Source organism: Clinocottus analis, unplaced genomic scaffold (assembly GCF_023055335.1).
Source record: "Clinocottus analis isolate CAN_PGR_092001 unplaced genomic scaffold, fCliAna1.0.p SCAF_14, whole genome shotgun sequence".
NCBI classification, from domain to species: Eukaryota; Metazoa; Chordata; class Actinopteri; order Perciformes; family Cottidae; genus Clinocottus; species Clinocottus analis.
Genome location: NW_027175865.1, coordinates 9,597,130 through 9,622,250, shown reverse-complemented (window position 1 = coordinate 9,622,250; position 25,121 = coordinate 9,597,130). Strand labels below are relative to the sequence as shown.

Below are 25,121 nucleotides of genomic sequence, written 5' to 3'. Positions count from 1 at the left end.
CAAAGCAGCTGATATCGAGCACGTTTCAAAATAAGATATTTAACAAGAACACGCAGTCGATGCCTGAGTAATCGAAAGAGAACGAGCTCTTATTGTGGAGGAATCAACCGGAAATTAATTTCTATAAACATGGCGGCTTCTGGCAACAACAGATCAGACTGTTGGGCCGTCCCAGATGTTTATAAACACCACGAACAGCAGAAGATATGCATTTCTCGTCCTAAATATAGAGATGGAAGAAAAGATAAAGCTGTTAAGGTAAGAAAGTTCTCAAAATAAGTCAGAAAAAACACTAATGATGAGACGCTGCGACTCTTATCCGGAAGATGACGTCAACAGACAATACAAACATATCCTACTGTGGCTCATTGTGGAGTATATGTCATCATATTTGTCTTGTGCGTCATCAGGTGTACACCATCAATTTAGAGTCTCGTTACTTGATGGTCCAAGGTGTCCCTGCCATTGGGGTGATGAACGAGCTGATCCAACGGTGTGCCCTGTACGGAGCTGTGGAGGAGTACAGGCCCCTGGACGAGTACCCTGCTGAGGAATTCACAGAGGTCTACCTGGTCAAGTTCCAGAAACTTACCAGCGCCAGGTACAGAATATTACTAACGTACCTTGTTATTTATACTGTACTAGCAACGTTGAATAGACAAGCTAAAAAAGCTAAATAAACTTGGCTTTAAACTTTCTTTTCAGAGCAGCCAAACGACACATGGATGAGAAGAGTTTCTACGGTGGTGTGCTGCATGTGTGCTACGTCCCAGAATATGAGACTGTGGAAGACACCCGGCTCAAGCTTCAAGACAGGAGGAGATATGTTTTCAGGACTCTTCAGAATAAGGGTATAATTTAACGTTGCATATACATACTATCATGTTTTACTACTTTTATTTGAAATAACTCAGATATTTTTGTTTCACTAAATGTTGTATTTAGTTTTTCTTGTTGGAATAACAAACATGAACTTGAACTGTGTTCTTTTCTCTTAAATTGTCTTGAAGCAAGAGAAAGGAAACAGGAGGAGGCCGTAAACAAGGAGACCACGTCATCAAACACAGCAACCACATCGGAGATGTTCCCCAGACGTGATAAAACCTCCGACAATAATAATACACAGAAGACTTCAAACATCAGCCACTATTTAGACTTTCCTCTGCTGCCTTTACCTCCCCAGGAATATAATTACTACCGACATAAACATCAACATGGGACTGTACCCATAGAGGACAAAATGGGGACATTACATAATGCTGTCATTGACACAAAACAGCAGCAAGGGCACAGGTCCGGCTCAAGCCAAACCTCTTCAGACAGAGACACAGAACACAGACTGGCCTCAAGTCAGTCTTCTGCGGTAGATGGATTTGTCCCCAGAAACACAGTCTTGGAGAACAAGAAACGCAAGATAGTAGATGCAGCGGAGCACTCACAGACTGATGTTACTGGGAACAATGAGACACTTATTGGGCCAAAGCTACCAGAACCTCCCAAACTGAACATGGAGGATGAGTCCCTAAACACAACTGTGAGCCTGATCAGGAACACGATGAAACAGGTATCCTATAATATGATCTTTGAATAAAAATCTGAATAAAATGTAATTCTTCTCTTTAGCTTTAATTCCTTCATTCCTCTTAGTGAAATCTGTTTTGTCATTGTTCTCAGGTGGAATCCGTTCCTGGCCTCGAACCAGTAGAGAAAAAGCTGAAACCACGTCGTCGGATTTGATCCAACAAGCTGCCCTAATGCTGGAATTTCTTCAGAGATTTCTGCTATTTCTTTAGAATAATATGATTCAAACTGTTTTCCTTGGCAGATTGCTTTTATTTACAAATTATGCATCACAATTTACCGCTATTCTATTTTAGAAATAATATATTTCTGAAATAGCACATGAATGGGACTTCTTCATTATTCCAGTTGTTCTCGAAACACGTGCTGCTCAAATGTCTCAATTCTCTGAAAAAGAGTTCAAGATTAAGTTTTTCTGATGTAGACATTTAAGTTATTCTAGTTTTTCAAAAACATTTGATTTGTGATTACCATGTGGTCAGGAAGGCAAGTTCCAAAAGCCTCAAGTAATAGATTATCCTCTCTAACTGACTGTTGAAAGTCAGTGAAAGACAGTCTGCCGTCATGGTCATGATCCTGCAAAAATATAAAATGTTTCCATAAATTTGTTACAAGACAGTTTTTTTTACTTATTCCCCTTCCCTTTGTTTGGAGGAGCACAGAACATATGCAGAGGCAGATCGTGGTATATTTCAACAAATAGGCTAGTAGCGTTCATCCCCTCACCATCTTCTTGAATGTGATATCCACCAGGTCTTTGATTCCTTCGTCAGGGTCTTCCTCTGTGGGCAGTCTGAGGAGGCTGTCCTTCAGCATGGGAAACATCTCTTCTCTGGTGATGTAGTTATTGCCATTCAAGTCATACACGTTAAAGCAGTCTGAGCCATGCAAAAACAGAAGTTATTACCTCAATAAAAGCTTGTAAAAGTGTTAAAAAAAAAAAAAAAAAGTAAGTCAGAGCACTAAAAGTAAGGTGGAGAGCTTACATTTTATTTGCTCATCCAAGGTTCCTCGAAGGAAAACAGACAGTCCCTCAATCCATTCTTTTGTACTGACGAAACTGTCATTGTCTTTGTCAAATGTCCTGTAGACTGGGGAACAGATACTAATCAAACACTCGGAGCATGGTCAGGTTATCAAACTATTCCTACTCTGCATCCAAACTACTGTTTGGATGCAGAGTATCATCCATCCAAATATGAAGTATTTGTTATTATCTCCATGTGTAATATATATATGAATCTAATATCAATGTGAAACAGACGGATTACCTCTGTCCATCATAGTGTCGTCGGTTATCCCAAAGATGTTGTGCAGTATGCTCCTGAACTTCGCTCTCTCCAGGCCGGTCACTGCTCTTCCGGGAGTCGTCGGCTCACCCAGAAGCGCGTTAAATTCGTGGATGAGACACTCCACCTCTGTCAGATCGACTGGAATCATTGACAACAGTGGCAGATATTTCACAGTCCATTCATAAGCTGTGTGGCATTTTGTTAGCGTTGCATGGAAGCTGACGGCGTTAATTAAAAACACTGAAACGCGTCGCGGTGGAACCATTTTACGATAAGATGCCGCGTTTGAGCCGAATACTCACAGTGCTCCACTTGTTTCGCTAATGTTTCAGCGAGGGCCTTCATCAATCTTTTTTTCATCGCAGACATTTTCGACCTTTGTGTAAGACGAGACGTCCGGTCAGAGATTGATCCTCGTGCAACAGCGGCAACGCTAACATCGGGTCGCCATGGCAACCACACGGCCAAACAAATCTTGTACAAGAACAAGTTTGGGGGAAGTCTGTATAGTTGCTTTATTTTTCTTCCATTTTTTTGTTGTTTTTTTTAAAATACATAAGCTGATTTCAGCTGTATTGGCACTGCGGTCAAGTGAGCCCACATGCGCCGAGTGAGCCTCAATTGCAATTCTGAATGCACCTCTATTCAAGGCGTTACGGTACGAGGGCAGTACGCAGCACAGAGAAGCAGAGCTCAAAATGATGATATTCATATTCAAACGGCATATCCTTAAACTTGTAAGTTAAAAGTACAACACAATCTTGTTCAGGCTGACCTCTGCCATGCACATGTACATGGCCACGAGATTTTACTGTACAGTTTTGGAGAAAAGGGACTTCAAAGTCAGCTTACATGACATAATGATATTCATAACTTCACAATTTCCAATATTCAAAAGGCTATAAAACAGGTCCTTACATTTGTAAAGTAAACTTACAATGCAGTCTTGTTCAGGGGGTCCTCAGCTATGGTGAGGACTTAGCGTACATGAGATTCTGCTGTTCAGTTTTAGAGAAAAGTGACTTCAAAATCAGCTACAATGTAAGAGTGATATTCATAATTTCACAATAGTCCAACTGCTATAAAAGCAGATCCTTAAACTTGTAATAAAGCCTTGTAAAGCCTGAACAGTACTGCGTTGTGATTTTACTTTACAAATTTAAGGATCTGTTTTTATAGCCCTTTGAATATTGGAAATTGTGACATTATGAATATCAATATTACATGTAAGCTGAATTTGAATTCAATTTTCTCCAAACCTGTACAGTAAAATATCATGGCCATGTACATAGCAGAGGTCCCCCTGAACAAGACTGCGTTGTAGTTTTACTTTACAGATTTGAGGACCTGTTTTTATTTCTGTTTGAATATTGGAAAATTACGTTTGAATGACGGTCAGTTATTTTCATGCGTGCGGCTCACTCGGCGGATGAGGGCTCACTTGACTGCTGTTTATTGGCCGTGTGTGTACATTTTACATGGAATTATGTGTCAACAATGTTTGTTTGGCTGAGGTTAAGACTCATCAGAGCTAATTTGCAAAAGAAAATATGGTTAGTTCAGCTTTGGAGAAAGGAAATAAAACAAATAAAACATTTTAATCAGAATCAAAGTTTATTAATGGGGTCTGATCGTTTACATCTCTATACTCAGCTTTGGGCTACAGTAACCAGGATTTTAGATACAGAGACATAATTTGGTGGTTTAACCATTATCAATGTACAATAATTAGTCTACTCCTAAAAAAAAAAGGTATTAAGATGAATTACAGTCTTTAACCCAAGGTGTACTTCCCAAGGACATATTTGCCGTTTTATCCCACAGAAAACTAGCTTTCCATCAGTGAAGTCTCTGATGAAGTCATACCAACCGACCCTCTCCTTAATACACTCTTCGTATTCAAACTCATTTCATCCGCGTGTACAGCCATGTGTTTTGTCATCAAGTTATTTCGACTGAACTTCTTCCCACACACGGCGCATGTGTATGGTTTCTCTCCTGTATGGATTCTCGTATGAACGTTCAAATTGCCCACATGGCGAAACTCTTTCCCACAAATCCTGCAGCGGTATGGTTTCTCCTCAGTGTGAATCCTCATGTGCACAGTCACACTGTTTCCATGTCGAAACTCTTTACCACACACTTCACAGAAGAACAGTTTATCACTGGTGTGGGTTTGTGTGTGTGTTGCCAGATGTGCGCTGTGGCTGAATTTTTTGCCACAGATACGACAGCAGTAGGATCTGCTTCTGCTCTTGGTCTCTTTATTTGGTGGAGTTGGGCTGTGTGTTTTGCAACTTTTAGTCAGCTGCTTTCTCCCTGTGGGGCTCTGCGTGTGGACTTTATCGATACTGTAGCCTGTCAGCGTTGCTCGTCCCGTCTCAGGCCCCAAGTTATTCACAGTCACAGAACAATCTGGCAAAAGATTCCAATATTCACTGCTTGACTGAGTATTTCCCTCAACCGGTACAGGCTTTCTGTCTTCATTTCCTGTGTCATAGGTTTGTATCTCAGTCATGTCTGAGTAACTACAACTTGTCATGTAGGTGGGTGTCACTTTCACAGGGCTGGTATCAGAGTTCTCCACATCCGGACTGCTCCACGGCGGTTCCTGTTTGATCGCTGGAGGCTCTGGGAACGGCAGGCCAGAGTCATCCTGGTCCACACGAGGGTTGTTGTCGCAGCTCGCAGGACTCCACTCGTGCTCAAAGCGTTTCTTCTCATGTGCACAGACAAAGACCTGTGGGGTGTCTGTTGAAAGGAAAAGATGAGAATGTTGCTTCAACTCAGTTTGCCACCTTTCATTTCAGCATGTTATTATCAAGTCTGATTTGCATGAAAGAGAGACGAGCTAAAGAGGGAGTCCACTTCCAAAACACTATACTTTCATAAATCTTTGACTTGATGTTTTGGTAGGCCTCCTGATGCCCAAGGGGTTTAAGTTTCCGACCATGCAATCACAACGACCCCAGATTGAGTTCTTTGTTTTGAATGAGTTTTAAATTACTGAAATTATGAGTGTATTGTTTCTTTGACTTTGATAAAGGTAAACATTTGGTAATGGATACGCCTTTTGTACTCTGCTGCAGTAAGATATATTACGATGCCCCTTTCCTAACTGTATGTCAAAGATCATGTAACCCTGTTTTATCCCAGACAACCGCGGTAACTTAGCCATACTCTTCATCTGATTTAGCATCACAAGGATTTAGCCTACACCCAGTTTCCAGTTTATTTGGTGCACATCTCTAAGATCGTCTTTCACATGTGCGGTGGGAGCTTCGTAAAGAGACTTTTAACGCTGCTGCAGGACGTCACAACAGCAGGAAAACAGACAAACCATCATTGTGTACATGCACTTCTTGTTTCAGTCCGTAGTGGTCTGCAGCTTCTTCTTCTTCTTGCTCTGTCACCGTCGTCTGCACCGCAGCGAAGATCTCCTCAGCAGCCGCGCTGAGCCGCTCGCTGATGAACAACCTCAACAGTTGCATCTGGGACATTTTGATCAACTTTCAACGCTCACCGACGAGCAGTCGGCTCCTGTGTCAAACTCAAATTGGCAACACGGAAGTGTGAGGCGACAACATCCGGATTCAATCACAAAATAAAAGTGTTATTGTACAGCTGGACAGTTGGTTTTGAAATACGCGGTGTAAATGGTTATTGATGATGTCATTTTATTAGATACATCATGCATAAATATAACCACACAACTGACCTTAAATGAGAAAATAATATTTAAATTAGAAAATGTAAACACAGGATTCAGAGAGTGACCGTTTATCGGACACATTAAGTCCCCTCTACGATCGATAGAGAATTATGCGCTAGCTCGAGGCTCTCAGTGTTTAAGTCAATACATAGTATTAGTAACAGATCTATGGGGAGTGACTCCAGATCCAGTAACAAAACAGTAGGCTAAGCATTATTTTTGTGTAAGCAAAGCATAGCACGGTGTGGTCTGGTGTCAAGTCATGAACTAAGTTGTAACAGATGTGCTCTTATAATGAAAGAAATTCCCTAATTACACACGTTAAAGCCTTAAAACGCCAGACCCAAAACACTTTATTTTGAAAAGGCTCCACTTCCGGTGTCATTCGCTCTTGAAGCAGGAAGGTTAAGATCGCCATCTGCTGAGCAGGAGGTCAGCTCGTCAGACCCTGGTGGTAAATGCAGTACTCTACTGCCAGTGGGAGAACAGTTTGTTTTGATGTTAAAAAAAAGAAGCAAGGTTACATTTCAGGACAGAGTCTTCTCTTCTTGTGCTCTTGACATTATTCTTCACTATTCTTTCTGTATTGCCAGAAAGGTATTGAGAGTAATTACAACGTCTGACCGCCAAGTGGCAGTGATGTAATCCATTAGAGGGGGAATCATGAATACATGGAGTTGCAGGGTCATTGCGGATTAAAGGAAATAGGTATATTTTTCTGGCATGTTCAAAAGAGTTTAAGAGGTCCGTTGAAAAAAACTTAAAAACATGGTTATTTGAAATGATCTCTCTAATTGATGTAATATTTAGATTTAGTAAGTGAAGAAGAACACTGTGATTCATAAGTTCAGGTTTGATATTTAATTATTAAACCACAATGGATTACAACACTTTTGTCAAGCCAACCAAAAACATACAAATAAAACATTAAAAAATCTGATCATTGGCATTAATTCACAATACTCCACCCCAACTACTTCTGTCTGTGTGTTTGTGTGTATTGTGTATATGAAAAACAATGTTGACAGAGAGGTTAAATGTGCTGATGTGCTGAGATTGTCCTTTCAGTCCAACGATTATGTGAACAAGTGTTTGTGTTCGAGGTGTGTCTGGGTCACTCAGACCGCTGTACAAGGTTAGTTCTGATTGATAGTGTTGCGTCAACCCAGTGATTTGGGTTTTCGATCATGGAAGTCCACACAGCGACCTCGTCTTCTGTGGAGTCCATCCAGCTGACAGCCTCCCCATAACTCTGACCTGCCATTGAGAAAACACACCATTATTCATGATTTATGTTGAAGAGATTAGCACATAAATCCTCACCGCAATTCACACACCAATGAATGTTGCATCTCTTAATAATCTAAAATATGTGGATATTTAGCAATACACGGTAACACTGGTAACCTAGAAATGACCCCGCTCTGATGACAAGACCATCTGAAATGCCTGAAATGCCAACTGGACAAAATGCAATGCAATGTGAAGCACTAGATGGGAATCCTGTCACCCCGAGACCACTCCAAAACACCAAGCAGAAAATGTCTAGGGACCTATGAGATAGCATTGGATCTCTAATCACTGCTCAGGAGAAGCTCAAGCTGCATTCATCGCCTCACAAACCTTTAGTCGTAGTAAGTCAACAGTCACAGAGTGACTAATAAAACAGCCCAAGATAAACAAGAGTGAGTTCATTTTAAAAAGCACTGGAACTGAGAATGACTTGATCAGATAAGATTCTGCACAGAGACCAGGCTACACAAGGACTGCAGCACAGGAGGACAAACAGTGTGCCTAATCACCAATACGTTCAGAACAAGGTAAAGATAGCAGCATTGTTCCCCTATCTGGTGGCTTATCGTATGACCCGTCACAGAATGTCAAACTGAAACTGTAAAGAAACCCAACAAATGACCAATCTGTCAAAATGTTGTCTTTTGTATATGCCCACAGTGAAACCAGTAATTTAGAGTAAAGACACCCACCAGTCCCATAGCTCAGACGAATCCCTCCTAGGACTTGCGGCTTTGACCCGTCGCGCTGCCAGACAGTCAGCTCAGCGCATGCCTCTCTTAGGTCGCTGGAGTGGAAGCCGTCATAGACCATGGTGTGGTTGTAGGTAGGGTTGATGGAGCGTTTCACCACCCGCGTCTTCTGACCGCTTTGCCGACTGGCGTCTGGGAGTATATAGCTAGAGGTGTAGATTAGGATTAGGAGACAATAAATACAGATTTGAACCAGAATTCAGTTATGTATTGATATTTGAAATTGATAATTGAAAATAAAAATGTCTACTCTTCTCTAGTATGCAAGACAGTATGCGTGTTAAAATGTTTAATTTACACAGTAAATAAACAGTCAAAAATATGCATATGAAGGTGGAGAATTTAAACTAATTGATGAGTATACATGTCCCGTCCCACCAGTAATTTTCTACAAATTAATTATAAAAACTGCTAGGATAGATAACTGATGATCAGGAAACATGTTGCAGAGCTGACACACCTTTTAACAAAAGAGTCTATCACCCCCCCTTTGTTGGCCAGGAGGCCTTGAGCCTCCCGAAGCCAGATGTGAAGCTCTCCTGTCAGAGGCAGTCCACCACCTTAAAACACACATAATGCATGAGACACACGTGATTATGATGGGACACGACTTTCATCTATTATGTATGTGCTCTGCTCACCCTCAAATCCGTCTGGTACAAACTTAATAGAGAGCAAGATGAGCCCACGGCTGCTAATGGAGTCTGGATTCAAATGAATCTGTAATGGGGGTGAGAAAAGAGAACATGACACAAGAAGCGAGCGAAGAAAATAAAGGGAGAGGGAGGCAGGCGTGTGGAAGCAGGAAAAGATTAAGGTTACATAAAACCTTAGTTGAAATTCACAGCATGTCTTCCTCTCCCTTCAGCTCTTCCAGACACAAGAGACACCCCTTGTACTGTGTCTCCAATAAAGCTGCCGAGCTGCTGTTACACAAACTACTAAACAAATCTAGATGAGTGTATATATATATATATATATATATATATATATATATATATATATATATATATATATATATATATATATATATATATATATATATATATATATATATAAAAAATATTAGTTAGCTAATAAATATTGGCCAAAGAGTATTCATGCTCGCATGCAAATTCATGTGACTTCACATGACTGTGTGTATGAATCATGTACCCGTGGCTGCAGGTCCTGCCACTGTGGAAGAGAGCACGTCCAGTCCCAGAGGCCCAGAGTCACCTCCACCTCCCCCAGGAACACGTTTCTGCCCAAGGGCTGCGCGTGCCACACTGACAGGTTCAAGGTCCGGCTCCGCAGCTCTCCAACCCGCACTTTATACTTCAACATCAGAGCCAGAATCAGGCAGAGAGCACATGAAAGGAGCTTAAGAAGCAGGTCAGAACATAATATGTCATCTGCCACCATAAGCTGCAACATTTAAACTTAAAATCAGTTGGTTTTTTTATCTTAGGACTAGAGAAACAAATGACTGCTGCGCATGTTGCAGGACACATGGAAGAGAGCTGAGGGACAGATGGAAGATGGGGATTTCTCTGACGGCAGTAACTTAATGTAATGTGTATATGAGATAGTGTCTCACTCGGAGCGTCTGATCGTAGACTGGGTTTAGTGTCTTCTTCTTCACTGCAGTTTTCTTCTTGCTGTGATTTGACTTGTCTGGCAAAAGATAGGTCTTAACGTATCTGTGAAAAAACGCACACACTTAAACCCTTTTGTCTGGTTCTGTATGTGACATCGTTGCTGCAAGACGCACATTCACACATGCATCGTCACTTACGGGTCAGAGCGATCCTTGCGTGCGGAAGCGATGTCCTCACAGCGATACACTTTGACTTGCAGCTCCTCCTTCTGGGTGTCGTAAACCAATGAGAATTGGATACGGCCCCTCACCTCCACCATTCCAAAATCGCCTGAGCTGAACAGACTCATCATGCTGCCACTGAGCTATAACACACGCAGAACAGAGATCAGCTCCTACGACATTGTCTGCAGCTGAGTCATCCTGCGTCGCTGGATAGCCAATTAATCAAATGTGCTTGTGCGTGCATGGACTGAATATGTGTGTGTGTGTGTGTGTGTGCGCGTGTGTACCGTGTAGCCCGATTGAAGGCTGCCGTTGGAGCTGCCTGATTTCAGAGATGTTCGTTCCAGCTCTGTTACGCAGCTGCTCAGAGACTCTGTGTCTTCCTGAAAACACACACACACACACACACACACACACACACACACACACACACACACACACACACACACACACACACACAATCACTAATGATCATCAACCAATCTACCAACAAAAAAAAGGCAAAAGGTGTGATTGATTTAGACATTTAAATAAGTCACCTCAGGTTCCTCTGAGTGGCCATTACTTCTCCTTTCACAGTCTATGAGACAAATGCATTGAGAATTACTTGATAATAACACTCAGAGATTGACAAAAATGACACCGAGAGACAAACTTTCATACCTTTGGATGAAGAGAAACTAGTTCTAAGCTGGATACCCTGGAATTGAAGATGATTATTCATAATTAGATGGTTTGTATTTCCTGTATTGTAAAAGGAAACAAACGTGCAAACACAGACCTGTACCACAGGACTGTTTTTTCTGGGTGTGGGTACAGGTTTAAAACTTCCTTGACTCCTGAAAATCAAAATAAGATATTGAAAAACGGAGCTCCATACAAATGTTACAAAGTGAGAATTTTTCGGTGACAGACGCCCTCACTAACCCTCCACTCTCCTCTTCTTTGCTGTCCTTCAGTCTTCTCTCTGCCTCAGAAGAAGTGTCACCGTTCTGGGAGGTTTCCTCTCTCTCTCCATTGAACAGTCCAGCCAGGGGCACATCTGTCACCATGGAAACACACACAGAACCATCAATGGGATGTCCCTATAACAGCAAGAAACAGCTCCAAAGGCCTGCGATAGTAACACTGCAACCGCAGAAAACAGACCTCTGTTTTTGGTCTTCCTGTGGCGGATGGTGGCGTGGACGAGCGTGCAGCCCGACATCTGGTTGTGATGGCGTTTGTTGCGCTCGTCGTGGAACCAAGAGCCTGACAGGGAGCGCAAACGTGCCGGATCTGCCTCTGTCTCCTGGAGGACCCTGCAGCGTTACAGTGGAGCCAAGTTAAAAGGCAAACAAACAGAAGTCAGCTGATGGTGGCCAGCAACAAAGAGTCATTTTTGTCACTGCAAATGCAAATGTATTCAATGTTTAAAAGACAAAGCCCATTTTACTAATACAAAATTATGCTTGGAAACTTTTTATTTACATTAACAACATGTCCACTTTTCTCTGATACATTCCACACCCTGATAGAAGAGCTGACACAATTAGTCAATTTATCTTATTTTGCAGAAAGTTATTTCCATATAACAATTTTAATTCATAAACTGATTTATTGTATAGCATTGTGTTCAATTATTGTGCAAAAATGCAAACATCCTCTGGGTTTAGCTTCTCAAGTGTGAGTCTTTTGATGAGACTAAACAATTAATCATTGATAAACCAAAAAACTTGAACATATTAACACAATGTTGTTGTCAGCTAAGGCTTCGATTTGAAGATGAGTCAACACAATCATCACAAACAAGAGACAACAAGTTGATTTTTAGAGCTTATTAACTTAATCAGAGATATGGGGCTCTCTGAACTGTCTGTGCTGGTAACCGGTCATCAATAACATTTCCCAGATGCAGGAGCTGCTTGGCTCCGTAGGCAGAATCAATTTGACTTCTTTTACTTCCCAAAGGCTGACTTTCTAACCAGGCAAAGCAGACAGCTGAGCTGCAGACCCCTGAGAGCCCCAAAGCCCCAGGTTCACAGTGTAACAATAGATGTGTGGTAATTTGTGGTTTGTTTGGATGCAACCGAGACCCTTAACTCATATTGAAGAGGTTTCCTGTATCAACACCTTCATGATTTCAGCTGATATTGAGCTCACGTTTCATATTAATACACGCCAAATGGTTACGCAGCAGTGGAATTTTAAACTACAACATACAGACTTAAAGGAATTAAAGAAACTTAATTAAATTTATTGAAATTATATTTATCTAAATAAATTATTTTATTTAGATAGTTTTGTTTACTTTTTTCTTTGTCACCTGTCTGTGTGTTAGAGTTAATCACTGGCAAAAACTGGAATCTAAAATGGATAAACAGTCACCTCTGACCTTACACGTCCTTCATCAAGATGACGCAAATCCGAGTCCCGCTGTAAGACCTGCAGGATGGTGGACTGCTCCTCCTCGGTCAGGTGGCTCAAGTCAAGAGAGGAGTCAACCTGCTCCTCCATGCCTGAGTGAGAGGCAAAACCACAATCCTTAAACAACCAGACATTTATCTCAAAGTACAAATAAATATTTACATAACATTGAATATGCTGTCTATTATTGTCAATATGTGTCTAGTCTGAGGGTGTTCTTTCTGCAGAGAATGGTGGCTTATATATTGGAACATTTTGGCTTTGCTAAAACAGTGCTTCCCAACCTTTTTGCCATATGACCCCTTATTGGACTGTTTCATCTGAACAAGGATTGAATCCTTAAGAGGTGAAAGTGATCAATTTCTCACAAGCAAGGCAATGTCTTATTTTATGGAGCAGACATATGTTTGTGTCTTCTATCATAAAACTGTTGATGATGTCTTCATCCCTCAAGTTTATCTTGTGTCTCCCATTGTTAAACACTCAATACACTTTGAAATCATGACCCCCGCAGTCTCAGTGGGGAAGGACACATGCTATGACAGGGAGACTATTCCTGTCTGCTTCCATAGCTTTCATCTGCTATTGCTCCCTCTCTGCTCTCTACTGTCCACCCTCTAACATACAATTATAAAAGGCATGATAATTAATTTAAATAACATTATTTAAACTCGTCTAGTTTGTATCCGATTTGGAAATGAGGATAATTATGTAAACAGAGAGAAGAGAAGAAAAGTAAACTTCTATTATGAAATTAACTAACCTGCTGCAGCACAATATGATAAGTTTAGTCTGTGCGGGTGTGTGGCCACTGCCTTGAGGAAAGTTACCTTCAAGTAATTAACGCATGCGCAAAGCGATCCTCCTTGTGAGTTTGGCAAACAGGATATTATGGAGGTGCAACACAGCTTTCACAACATGAAACCTAAACAAACACAAACAAAACATACAATTATAATAGCAGTGTGTAGTTGTAAACGGTGTTGGTTTTTTTCATAATAAAAATAATGTATGTCCTCATCTACCATTATTAAATAGTTGCGTTAATAATAAAATATTATTGAAGTTTCTGGTCATGACCATGTACATAAACTTTTCCTTGAGAAAAAAAAAGCAGGAGTTTCCTCATCATGAACAGCGCGAGAGAGAGGACACCTGTCGCCACTCCTTTTGGACCAAAGGTTACGCACTCCCGTCTCGCTTTCAGTTAATACACAAAAAAACACGTACAACTCAAGCCAAAACTGGTTTTACCTTATTGAGGGCCGCTGACACTTCCATCTGCGTAAAGTTAAGTGAAGAGCTCGAAGAGTGCGTTGTGTGTCGAGGTCTGTGTGCAGAGTAAACGGACTGAACACGCCCTCCTGAGTTACTCTGCACACAGGCTGCAGTCAGCTGGGAGGCGAGCATGAGGCGGAACAAACGGAAAATACTCAGAGGGAGAGTCGCCTAACTGTGTGTGCATGTGTGTTTTAGATTAAATGATTGATACAGTGTGTTTGTTTGAATATATGATATGAATCACACACACACACACACACACACACACACACACACGGATGTTTTACCAAGTGAAGGTGGGAAGTAGTTTTCCTCCTTGTCGCTGTCCACACCTGTTTAACACACATTTGGCTAAACACTGAGGCTGCTGCTGCACCTATGCTACTCTAATGTGGCCTAATACACACATATGTACACATGTGCAAACACCGACGTGTGCAACGATCGATGCTTGTTTTAAAAGGAGCATAGCCAGCAGCACTTGAGTCCTGCCTCAACTTTAATGTGTGTGTGTGTGTGTGTGTGTGTGTGTGTGTGTTTTCTTTCTCTGTGTGTTGGGGGAGGGTGCATTCAGAGTGTAAAGGATCTGTATTCAGTCCTGTCCTTTGTCAACAAACTTGGATGATAGCCACACACTGCCCAGTTGGGAAACTTTTTTTGTGTGAGTTTATTCAAGCCTGCGTGGGCCCTGGCTCAGACAGCGCTTGGTGCATCCAACAAGCCGTCCCAGTGCTCCCCTTAAGGCCTCCACCAGCGCTCTGTCCCTGCTGCATGCTGGGATCATTCAATACTCCTGATTAAAAGGTGATTTGTATTGCCGATACTCAGTATGTCTCTGGTCGCACCCAGATTACAGCAGAATCAGTTCACTCACTCTGGTATACAATGACAAACTCCTCATTTGAATGCAAGCAAGCAAGCACACACACACACACACACACACACACACACACACACACACACACACACACACACACACACACACACACACACACACACACAACAAAACATGTATTTATTTTTAGTTTATTCAGGTTGCCAACCTTTTTAAGCATTTTCATACGACATCACAAAACAAATCAAGTTCATTTCAAACTTAACCAGCATTATAAGTAAACAGGGTCGCATCTCTTTCAACTGTTAGTAAAGGGTTAAAGCTGCTATGTATATGATATAAGCATAAGCAGACACAACATAAATATTCCCCATAAAATTGAATTCATAAAAAAATGACAAATCAAAACAAAAACACCCACAAATCTGAGGAGAAGTGCTAAAGCTATTTTAATTAAGTTCCTACTACTATTGCTTAGATGATTAAGTATAAATGTTCCCAAAGGTGGGGGGTACCTCTAAGAGATGTTTCTTTGGGGTCCCCAGCTAAATGATTTAACTCACTGCAAGTAAATACATAAAAGATATAATATACACATGGCTTCTAATAAAACACTAGAAAGTTATGCAGCTCCACATGAAACACAGATGTCCTCAGAGATGATTGACAAAGTTATTCAGAGTCTCATATTGTTCTATTTTAGGATTTAAAAAAACAAGTCTAAATGACCTTGACTGACCTGCTGTCTACATTGAGATTATATCGCTCTTTTCCACAACCGCACTGAACAATTTACACAGTTAAAACAGCTCACTGGATTTAGCTAGTTGCTTGTTGTTTGTAACAGGACAAACACTTAACATGCTCTTTTGGTGATTTGATGGTGGATTTAGTCACACTGATTCGCTGCAAAAATGAGAGCCTTTCTGTTTCTCATTTCTCTGATTGTATTATTACAGCCAAAATGTCACGAGAATATAAATACTTTACAAACACGGTGAACACTCATTACACAATCTGAAGTTCCGTGAAAAAAAAGTCCTCTTAAACACACCCATCCCCCAGGGGTACACAACCGATTAATGACAGGGCCTCTAGAAAAAAAAAAACACTCTTGTCGTCAGAACTCGATGCGTCACTCTTCCGCTGTCCTTAAGAGTCGCCTGTTCGCCCTTCATACGTCTTGTCTTCATTGGGATTGGGGCTGCTCTCTGTATCAAGACAGACATCATTTTAATTTTAACCGATGTGGTTTGTGATCAGAATCAAAATACAACCTATAGGGATGTTAAAGGAGAATCATGATGGACATTGGATGCTGTTGACCACACCTTCCACCAGAGGCTGCTGTTGCACCAACAGACTGTCACTTAACTCAGTGACACGGTCACATTTACGTGCACATACTTCAACTAGTACAGTCACGCTAGATTCTCTATTCTCTAACACCTATGTGGACAAACTCACATGGGGTCGTAGGTGCTCTGCTCTTTAGATTTTAGGAAGCGCATGGCAAAGAAGCCGCCTGCCTGCACACACAGCACGAGTATGATGCCTCCGATGAAACTGGACATGTCAAACTTGGCCTGGGAGAACTCTGGGGACGAGTTTGTGTTACTTCCATCACCTGAAGGGAAAGAAAAGGGAGAGGAGGATGGCTTTACAGTCAGTGAAACTACATGAAAGCAGTGTGTGGTGTGAAAAGACGAGGATGTTGGCTTTTTTTATTTTCTGGTGGAATTGAAGTGGCATTGTGAAACGTTTTACTCAGCTCTTATGGGAATACTAAATCTCTGACGCAAGAGAGAGGGAAGAGGGTGGGAGGAGATGATGGTGTCGATACAATTTACCTGAGTCACCTTCACCTCCTCCATCAGCAATAGTCTCTACAACTGGGAAATAAAAAAGATGACAAGAAACGAGAGTTACTGAGGTTGCAGGTAAAGACGTTTGAGTAATTCTGGAGTAAATTGTTTGTTACCTGAGCACAATTCAGACACTCGAGTCCAGCTACAATTCCTGCCGTTGTCTGCTGAGTTGCCATCATCAGTCACACACATGCCTGTATCATTACCTGAGCGAGAAAGAACAAACAATTTTTAATATGTGTGTGTGTGTGTGTGTGTGTGTGTGTGTGTGTGTGTGTGTGTGTGTGTGTGTGTGTGTGTGTGTATGTGTGTGTGTGTGTGTGTGTGTGTGTGTCTGCTTGTATCATGTGTGCGTTCCTGACATACTAAATAATTCAGACAGCTTGTACAAACCAGGGATGCTTATGTTACAGCAGCTTTGATGATTGAATTTCGATCAGAGGTCAAAGGTGTGTGTGTGTGTGTGTGTGTGTGTGTGTGTGTGTGTGTGCGCATCACCATTTGGACAAAGCCTCCAGACACAGCCTGTCAGGTTGAGCATGGACTCGCCAACGCACAGGTCACATGACTCGGCTTGAGAGCAATCTGTAGGAGGGACAACACTGGCAATCAAATGGAAGTGTCACTCAAACCAGCGGCTGATGCACAAATATCTTCCCACAGACACATTTTAACAGCTTTATTATTGTAAGACGTCCCGCCTGTTTGGACAATGTCACAATACGTAAAAGGAAGTAGGAAAAATTGTCAAATAATGCCAAGGAAAAGAAAGCAGATTCTCCTTCATTTCTCATATGTTTACTTAGTGTGAGGAATACTGGAGGAAAAAGCCATCCTCGCAGTTAATAAGAGGAGATGTTATCATGGAAAGACTTTTGAAGGAGATCAAATGGCTAAAAGCCAGTCAAGGAAAGGAGACGCTAGAAGCCAAGTGTGAGAAGACACAACAACAGGTTTCTGACAAGAGATGGTCACACAGTAATGAAATAAATGTAGGACATGTGGATGGACCCATACCTGACTGTGAGTACACAAAGGGAACCACTGCTACAAGCAGCAGTGTGGAGAAGAGGACCTTCGACACCAACTGTTGCATCCTGACAGCCACAGACACCTGCAACTGATGACTGAAGATGTTTGGTGCTTGGAGAGGAAGTATTACCGACGGAAAAGTTTCAATCAAAATATCTTCAGTAATCCACAAAAAGCTATCCAAAGTTGGAAATATAGATATGGCTCCTGGCTGGGACACAGAGAGAAAGAAAGACAGGAGACACAGAGATCTGTGTAACATGAGCAACACCCAAACCTGGTTTCCTGGCAACCAATTGGCCCAACTCAACCCTCCTGAAATACACACCTGTTTGGAGGGAATGACACCCGTTTACTGTGGCTGGCATGCGCACGCACGCACGCACACACACACACACACACACACAGACACACACACACAACTTACATTCTCAGACTTTTTCTTCCAGGAGGTCCTGGGGGTTCGGGACTCATCAAGTGGCCCAAAGATGAATCTGAAGGGTCACAAGATCAATGAAGAGATACATGGGAGACAGAAGAAAGTATCAAAGTGGATCCTCTGAGCACCATGATTGTGAGCCAAAGATATGAGATATTTCCATGTGGACTATAGCATCCATCCTTCATCAAGATGACGCAAATCCAAGCCATGGCTAAAGTATATTCATTATATACAACATTATATTTCATTGAAATATAACAACCAGAGAGGAGGAAAAAATCCCTCAAAGAGTATCACAAGCAACTAAAACGCTATAACATGTGACAAGCAGTGTCAAGTAGCTTGATTTGAACCGCTTAAACTATTTTATAAACAGGCATCTGCTGAAACAAATGTCTGGTTAAGACAGAATACCAGCCGTACTGGGCCCTCATTTTAATCAGGAATGTGTTTGATACAGTAATCAATAATATGTGTCTTGAATGATTCAGTCCAGTTAGGACATCTATATTTATAGTCCAGTGTGAATGCTTTTAAAACACTGACGTTGGCTTCGAACAGACAGTCTGTGCGTCAGAATCACCCCGAATGTGTCATTGAATGTGATGAAGTGCTGCTCTCGCACTTGTCACTCAATCAATAATTGACTTGACAAACAACTCAGACAAGGTACTCAATAACAACTGATATATGTTTGCCTGTAAGTACAAATGAGACCAGAACAAATATGTAAAATTAGATAAGTTCACAACCAATTGGATCACAAATAAATACATATCCAAGATGAAAAAGGACAACAAAAGGGGGTCTCAGACTTCCCTATCGGCTCTTTAACTCCCAGCTGTACCCCTGTAAACTGTTGAATGATGGTAGGGACAATAATAAAATAGTATACTTGTGTACACATGACCTGCATAAAATGCTATAATGTATAGTCTGAGGTACCAATCCTGTGCATGAGGATGTGTTTTTTATAACTACTGTTTAAGGCAATACACTTCATCTGAATGGCTTCAGGATGTAATCCTGACACGTGAAGAAAAGGACTTCTGGGTCTATTTAACAGCTCCTCAGATAGGAGATGGCCCCAGATCTCTGTGTATTGAGAGGGAATCCATTAAACTGGACTTAATAAACTTCTTTACCAAGAGGAGGAAAGAATTTCATTTGCCAAGCCCTTAGGGGCTGGGACAAGGCAGTTTTAGAGACTGGATGACATTTCTGATGTCAGAAGACTTGAATTCCCTAGTCTCTCCGAGACTAGACATGAAATCTGCCAGTTCTCAGGAAACTGGAAAAACCAAGTCCCTTTGAATTTCAAAGGATTAAACTTGACTAACAAGCTTCTTTACCTGAAATGGAGTAAGCTTGACATGGGGACCAAATATGTATGTGTGTCCCTAAACACTACTACCTTTTTGTGTGTGACACTGTAACTGTTTCATTGAATTGAACGGGTTGGTGATTCATAGAGGAAAAGTAAAAAAAAAAAAAAAACTGGAATAAAAACACAGTCCTGCCATTTTGTAAGCTGGAACTAAAAATATGAAGACTCCAGTTATTTATAAATCTAAACCTTCTTCCCCTGTCCTGAATAAGAGTGATACTGAGGTGACGACGCTGCCACAGGACCTTAAGGTAAGAACCCTCGTTGAAAACTTTGCAGTGTGTCTAAAATGTGAGTGTTCAAAATAGGCAATAAGATTGTAATACGTACTCACTTGATAAGGGTTGGACGAGTTACAGCCTATCGCGGGGGCCTACAGCATTATCTGAAAAACACCCTCGAGAAAACTCATAATCTCATAAAATCCTAACAATCAAACTATGGTGTGAGATAAAAGGCTAAAGCCATTACACCCAAATCGGTGAGTAATGATACAGATGTGAAAATGCACACAAAACAAAAAAAGCACAAAAACGTAGCCCTCTGACATGCAAAGTGTGGCTTTGATGTGAATGCATTGAGTCACAGCCCGGCCACCAGCCCCCAAAAGAATCACGACACAGTTTGCAGCTTTAAGCAATGCAGTCTGCCATCACCACCTCCTCCACTCACACCGACGTAGCTCATGCCCTCCCACATATCATGCTCTCTCACACATTGCTACATGTGCAGCACAGGGTGTCAGCGTGCTAAAAAAAACACAAAGGGATTTTCCGCATCCCTGTTGGACACGATCTCTCCTCCACTGATGCTCCCACTGCTGAAGCTTTATAATAGTGAAAATGCTGCAATTTAAAGCCAATGGCAAAATGATATGTTATTAGGATGAATATGCATATAACAAGACATTATTGCAAAGACATGAAATGGGAATCCACCACAATGAAAATCACAAATAATACATAATATATATATATATATGTTTTGTATTCCTAGTTAATATTACTTAAATAATTAATTATTTTTGTATTGGTATCATCAAATTCATGAAAAATTGAACACGCAGGAAACTAGGTCATCAAGTAAAAAAAAAAACAGTCGCTCGACATTTTGAAGGTGACTAGTTTTGCACCTCAGATCCGTTAAATGACGTAGGCGGTTGTGTTGGCAGGAAGTGGGTCCTAATATGGCTCGAGAAGGACGAGATTCCCCGAGTTGGCGCATTGATATGCGCGACCGCGCAGACAAACGTTCAGACCATCCTGCAGCACCCACGCTCACTATCAAACCGGGGAAGCCTTGAATCCCCTGCTGCTGTTAAGATACTGTAGAGAGGCATGGCGGCCTGCAGGATGCTCAAACACAACGACAAATTAATACTAGAAACAATCAACATTATCCTTGATTTTGTTTATCCTAACTGTGATCATCTTAGCACGTACGATTTCTACATTATCTAAGGGGTATATTTCATTATTATTCGATTATTCGTATTATTATTATTACACTAACGTCATAATATAAATTATGAGGTTCATTTAATAACAACAATATAGATACTTTTTTAATGAGGTGTTTATTTGAGTCTGTGATCAGTTTTGAGGCTGCCCGTGTATAAACTTAGTACTTTCAACAGAAATACTAATAATACACATAATAATAATAATAATAATAATAATAATAATAATAATAATAATAATAATAATAATAATAATAATAATAATAATAATACAATATCAACAATAATAACAGAACATATTTGTCGTTGCTGGGGTTTGGCTACGGAACGGGGCAATAGCGTCCTTGAATTAGGTGTCTTCCCTTCCCTGAAGTTTTTCCTTCGTGTCAACTTCAGATTATTGTTGCACGACATCTCCCCATGACTCATCCTGATGCGTTTCAGCACCGCGGACAGCGCCGGCCCTGAGCCTGCAGCTCCACACCTCTGAGCCCCGACCAACTCAAAACAACATCGTCTCATTCAACCAGGCCCCTGGGTCTTATTGAGAGAATCTGTGTGTGCTGAAGGGGAGGAGGGTCTATTGGTGGTCATTATTTACAAGAAATGAGTGCAAGAGTGAACCGCAGTGGGAGGGGCGACAGCGTTGCCGCATTTTTCTGAATGAAATTACTCCCTTTACACCCCCTCCCTCTACTCCCTGCATCTTCAATGTCGGTAGCTCATTGGTCGATCCTTCCTGTAATGACGTCAGACCGGCTCTCTTGTGGATGAGTCCGCGCGCAAGAGCACCCATTCTGCCTCTCATGAGCACTTCGGAGAGATTGAAGAAAAGGAGATGCAATAGACGCCAAGTGATAATTTGGAGCGACTTGGATGAGGACAGGAGCACGGGGCGGTGTCACAGACAGGGACTCTCATCTTTATTTAGACTGGTACCGACCATCACTGCGAACAGCGTCACCCCATCCCTATCTCTTGGCTTGGATCTCGTAAGAGGAGAGAGCACATCTGTTTAACTATTGCAAGGGAATCACATAATCGCGTTAATAAGGTAAGATGAATGATCTATTAGATGCATGTATAGCACGTGTCCTGTCTGTGTGCGTGTGTCGGGTACATCCTCTGTGGCGCAATGATCCTGCAATTGTATTATACAACAGGGTCTTCCGCACCGGGATATACCTCCTATAATGCATTCAAACTCATCCTTTATAAGCCCAAACAAAATCGTCTTAAAATATCCTTAACGTTTTACACTTATGGTGTGGAATTTCCTTTCAAAAGCCGTGCAGTACAGTGTGACATGTGCTAATAAACAAGCAGATACCATACCACAGAGCACAGGCATCTTAACCTTGTAGGGGGGGTTCTTTAAATAGCTCAATGAACGGCACGAGCTCTCTCTTTAATGAAGCATGTATCTGTCTGAGGTCTGCACGTGTACACATGATGTTCAACTAGGACACTACATCGAGTGTACTTGAACATTATGTTTGGACAGGGAAACCCCAGACTGATTACATTTAACCAGCCACATCCTCGGTGATATTTTTGACGTTTGATGCTCTTGAAACGTGCAGTAGAAAGGCAAAGGGTGGACGCCAGTTTTAAAGGATTCACAGTGACGTACTAAAAAACTAAACAATCAATGACAGCTTAATTATGCATTCATGTTTTCGGTAACTCTATCTATCAATCGGAATTGAACCTTCCTATTGATTGATTATGATTTGCGTGACTTCCCGCAAGACTATTCAGACGTCAGTGCCATTTCAGGAGCCAAGTTTTGTCTTTATAAAAAAAATAATCCAGTCTGCTTCCTTATAATCTGATTTTCATATTTTTTTTGTGTTCTTTAAATACATTTGTATTGCACTGTAAAGGCTATTATTATTATTATTATTATGATTATTATTATTATTATTATTATTATTATTATTATTATTATTATTATTATCATTATATATAGAGTGCACGGCATGACAATCTTCAATAGGCCACTTAATGCACTCATAGTGATAATCTATCTGCTGCTTTAGATTACAAGACATCTTAAATTCTCCATTCCCACATTAAGTACTCTTCTGCTTTGCCCGATACCACATCTGGACTCCTGCAGCCACAGAATGAAAACACAGCTTCTGGTCAAGATAAGACTGTTTAATGGACAGATGGGGATGCTAATGGCCCATTAGAGTTAATGCCAACCTCTCTCCTGTTTCCTCTCTCTTAGGTTGTTTGTGTGACTGCCAAAAAGCCATGACCCTGAACGCCTCTGACTTAGGCTGGGATGAGTCATCAGGTGCAGACCCCCTCTTCCCTCTGGACCAACTGGACCAACTGGACAGCTTATCTAGATATGAAGTCCCGCCCCTCACAGTGTGGGGCGTGGCTCTGTGTGTATCAGGAACTCTTATTGCCACTGAAAATGCAATAGTTGTCACCACCATCCTGGCCACTCCGTCTCTTCGGGCACCTGTCTTCCTGCTGCTTGCCAGCCTCGGATTGGCCGATCTCCTGGCAGGTGTTGCTTTGATCTTGCACTTTCTCTTCCTGTTCTGCGTAGAGCCCAGTGATTGGTCAGAATTGCTGACCTCAGGACTGCTGGTGACATCCCTGACAGCCTCGCTATGTAGCCTGATGGGTGTCGCTTTGGACCGATACCTGTCTTTAAGCCACGCCCTCACCTATGGCTCGAGCCAATCCCGTCACAGAGCTGCTCTCCTCCTGCTGCTGGTCTGGTTGGGCGCGTGTGTCATCGGGGCGGGACCTGCAATGGGATGGCACTGTCTGGGAGAGCCGAGCTCCTGTTCTGTAGCGCGACCTCTGACCAGGACGTACCTATCGTTACTCTGTGGGGGCTTCCTGGTGGTTGTCATGGTAACCCTTCAACTGTACGCCGGGATCTGTCGAGTGGCGAGGCGGCACGCTCACGCCATCGCTACCCAGAGGCACTTCCTTCCTGCCAATCACTCATATGCAAGCAAACACAGCAGTGGGAGGGGCTTCTCGCGGCTGATCCTGATCCTCAGCCTGTTTGTGGGCTGCTGGATGCCGTTCTCCATCTGGGGGTTGCTAGGAGACGCATCCAGCCCTCCTCTGTACACCTATGCCACCTTGGTGCCGGCGGCGGGCAGCTCACTGCTGAACCCAATACTCTACAGTCTGAGAAACAAAGACATTCGAAAGGTGCTGCTCCAGGCCTGCTGCCCGCACAGATGCACACAAAACACACACATACACCACCCTGTTGATGTGTAGACTGCCAAACCTCGCCAGACTGAAACCACCACACAATCTATGCCAGACATATCACTGTTTGTGTGCCAAGATACACACAAAGCTGCATTGACTATCATCCAGATCCTGAAAATGAAGTCTCACACACACACATGCGCACACACACAGACACACTCCCACACACGCAAGAAGCACTTCTCCGGGAGATGAAGTCCCTCTGCAAATCAGAATGTTCTGCACTGTCCTGGCTGGAAGCCATTTTGGGACTAAACGTACTGTCTTTTGTGTACTTTGTGCCTCATCCTCAGTCAATTGTAGCTCCACTGGATCCCCAGTCTGAAACAATCAAAGGGACGTTCTATATAACCCCACTCATAGAAAGTGGATTTAATCACCATTGTCACTTTAATAGGGGGAGGAAGAGATGGGTTTTAAATGGAGGCCTATCACAGTGTAATGAAATGTGATCCAAAGCCCAATTTTATTTACTTGAATGTCGAAAACACAATGATCTAGATCTTTGAGATTCTATTTTGCACATGCTGTTGAAGGCAGATTGGAGGTACTGACCATATGTTCGTGTTGCACAGCCTTTTTGAAATGAATGAATATTTTATATCAATGAATAATAAATATGCTTTTTTTCTCTACTGGCCGACGTCAGCACTCTTCTCTTTACTGCTGCAGAGGCTTTTAGTATGTTGGTCTTTATCTCTCACTATTTAACTCGATCA

General features: G+C 41.9%; 6 protein-coding genes across 7 annotated transcripts; 2 read left to right on the top strand and 4 right to left on the bottom strand.

The window, feature by feature from the left end:
* The first annotated feature begins 129 nt into the window (after positions 1-129).
* Positions 130-2,249, top strand: rbm48 (RNA binding motif protein 48). The gene is made up of 5 exons (XM_068575560.1): positions 130-258; positions 411-601; positions 706-851; positions 1,011-1,564; positions 1,675-2,249. The coding sequence occupies exons 1-5, from the start codon at positions 130-132 to the stop codon at positions 1,735-1,737; spliced, it is 1,083 nt and encodes a 360-aa protein (XP_068431661.1). The 3' UTR covers positions 1,738-2,249.
* Positions 1,813-3,337, bottom strand: clxn (calaxin). Its single transcript, XM_068575561.1, has 6 exons — positions 3,176-3,337; positions 2,853-3,011; positions 2,568-2,672; positions 2,308-2,459; positions 2,053-2,157; positions 1,813-1,968 (listed from the first exon to the last, which is right to left on the bottom strand). Exons 1-6 carry the CDS (start codon positions 3,240-3,242, stop codon positions 1,921-1,923), a joined length of 636 nt encoding a protein of 211 aa, XP_068431662.1. The 5' UTR covers positions 3,243-3,337; the 3' UTR covers positions 1,813-1,920.
* A 1,167-nt stretch (positions 3,338-4,504) lies between these two features.
* Positions 4,505-6,424, bottom strand: LOC137785054 (zinc finger protein 2-like). The gene is made up of 2 exons (XM_068576078.1): positions 6,214-6,424; positions 4,505-5,624 (listed from the first exon to the last, which is right to left on the bottom strand). Exons 1-2 carry the CDS (start codon positions 6,371-6,373, stop codon positions 4,702-4,704), a joined length of 1,083 nt encoding a protein of 360 aa, XP_068432179.1. The 5' UTR covers positions 6,374-6,424; the 3' UTR covers positions 4,505-4,701.
* Positions 6,425-7,431: 1,007 nt separating this feature from the next.
* Positions 7,432-14,175, bottom strand: sytl1 (synaptotagmin-like 1). 2 transcript variants are annotated; one of them, XM_068575702.1, is made up of 16 exons: positions 14,095-14,175; positions 13,671-13,765; positions 12,809-12,932; positions 11,584-11,735; positions 11,362-11,476; positions 11,216-11,273; positions 11,098-11,134; positions 10,974-11,014; positions 10,722-10,817; positions 10,408-10,574; positions 10,210-10,312; positions 9,786-9,947; positions 9,272-9,350; positions 9,091-9,190; positions 8,571-8,776; positions 7,432-7,842 (listed from the first exon to the last, which is right to left on the bottom strand). In XM_068575702.1, exons 3-16 carry the CDS (start codon positions 12,928-12,930, stop codon positions 7,700-7,702), a joined length of 1,581 nt encoding a protein of 526 aa, XP_068431803.1. In that variant the 5' UTR covers positions 12,931-12,932; positions 13,671-13,765; positions 14,095-14,175; the 3' UTR covers positions 7,432-7,699. The 2 variants fall into 2 exon arrangements, with proteins under 2 accessions (XP_068431803.1, XP_068431804.1); XM_068575703.1 differs by lacking the exons at positions 13,671-13,765; positions 14,095-14,175 and having other exon boundaries at positions 12,802-12,892.
* A 1,071-nt stretch (positions 14,176-15,246) lies between these two features.
* Positions 15,247-18,091, bottom strand: cd164l2 (CD164 sialomucin-like 2). Its single transcript, XM_068576131.1, has 6 exons — positions 17,842-18,091; positions 17,323-17,409; positions 16,938-17,030; positions 16,807-16,848; positions 16,424-16,583; positions 15,247-16,167 (listed from the first exon to the last, which is right to left on the bottom strand). The coding sequence occupies exons 1-6, from the start codon at positions 17,918-17,920 to the stop codon at positions 16,146-16,148; spliced, it is 483 nt and encodes a 160-aa protein (XP_068432232.1). The 5' UTR covers positions 17,921-18,091; the 3' UTR covers positions 15,247-16,145.
* A 3,864-nt stretch (positions 18,092-21,955) lies between these two features.
* gpr3 (G protein-coupled receptor 3) lies at positions 21,956-25,019 on the top strand. The gene is made up of 2 exons (XM_068576090.1): positions 21,956-22,198; positions 23,381-25,019. The coding sequence occupies exon 2, from the start codon at positions 23,407-23,409 to the stop codon at positions 24,406-24,408; it is 1,002 nt and encodes a 333-aa protein (XP_068432191.1). The 5' UTR covers positions 21,956-22,198; positions 23,381-23,406; the 3' UTR covers positions 24,409-25,019.
* The last annotated feature ends 102 nt before the right edge of the window (positions 25,020-25,121 follow it).

What these genes read in the sequence shown, in the direction of transcription:
- rbm48 (XM_068575560.1), top strand. Translation starts at nt 130, where the DNA reads ATGGCGGCTTCTGGCAACAACAGATCAGACTGTTGGGCCGTCCCAGAT. An exon ending in CAGAAACTTACCAGCGCCAG is followed by an intron (nt 602 to 705) that starts GTACAGAATATT and finishes CTTTCTTTTCAG; the next exon opens with AGCAGCCAAACGACACATGG. An exon ending in CAGGACTCTTCAGAATAAGG is followed by an intron (nt 852 to 1,010) that starts GTATAATTTAAC and finishes ATTGTCTTGAAG; the next exon opens with CAAGAGAAAGGAAACAGGAG.
- clxn (XM_068575561.1), bottom strand. Translation starts at nt 3,242, where the DNA reads ATGTCTGCGATGAAAAAAAGATTGATGAAGGCCCTCGCTGAAACATTA. An exon ending in CGACACTATGATGGACAGAG is followed by an intron (nt 2,673 to 2,852) that starts GTAATCCGTCTG and finishes TCTGTTCCCCAG; the next exon opens with TCTACAGGACATTTGACAAA. An exon ending in CTTGCCTTCCTGACCACATG is followed by an intron (nt 1,969 to 2,052) that starts GTAATCACAAAT and finishes ACTCTTTTTCAG; the next exon opens with AGAATTGAGACATTTGAGCA.
- LOC137785054 (XM_068576078.1), bottom strand. Translation starts at nt 6,373, where the DNA reads ATGTCCCAGATGCAACTGTTGAGGTTGTTCATCAGCGAGCGGCTCAGC. An exon ending in AGTGCATGTACACAATGATG is followed by an intron (nt 5,625 to 6,213) that starts GTTTGTCTGTTT and finishes TCCTTTCAACAG; the next exon opens with ACACCCCACAGGTCTTTGTC.
- sytl1 (XM_068575702.1), bottom strand. Translation starts at nt 12,930, where the DNA reads ATGGAGGAGCAGGTTGACTCCTCTCTTGACTTGAGCCACCTGACCGAG. An exon ending in AAAACAGTCCTGTGGTACAG is followed by an intron (nt 11,135 to 11,215) that starts GTCTGTGTTTGC and finishes CTTCAATTCCAG; the next exon opens with GGTATCCAGCTTAGAACTAG. An exon ending in GGCAGGACCTGCAGCCACGG is followed by an intron (nt 9,351 to 9,785) that starts GTACATGATTCA and finishes CCCCCATTACAG; the next exon opens with ATTCATTTGAATCCAGACTC.
- cd164l2 (XM_068576131.1), bottom strand. Translation starts at nt 17,920, where the DNA reads ATGCAACAGTTGGTGTCGAAGGTCCTCTTCTCCACACTGCTGCTTGTA. An exon ending in AGGAGGTGAAGGTGACTCAG is followed by an intron (nt 16,584 to 16,806) that starts GTAAATTGTATC and finishes CTTTCCCTTCAG; the next exon opens with GTGATGGAAGTAACACAAAC. An exon ending in CAGAGCACCTACGACCCCAT is followed by an intron (nt 16,168 to 16,423) that starts GTGAGTTTGTCC and finishes GTCTTGATACAG; the next exon opens with AGAGCAGCCCCAATCCCAAT.
- gpr3 (XM_068576090.1), top strand. Translation starts at nt 23,407, where the DNA reads ATGACCCTGAACGCCTCTGACTTAGGCTGGGATGAGTCATCAGGTGCA.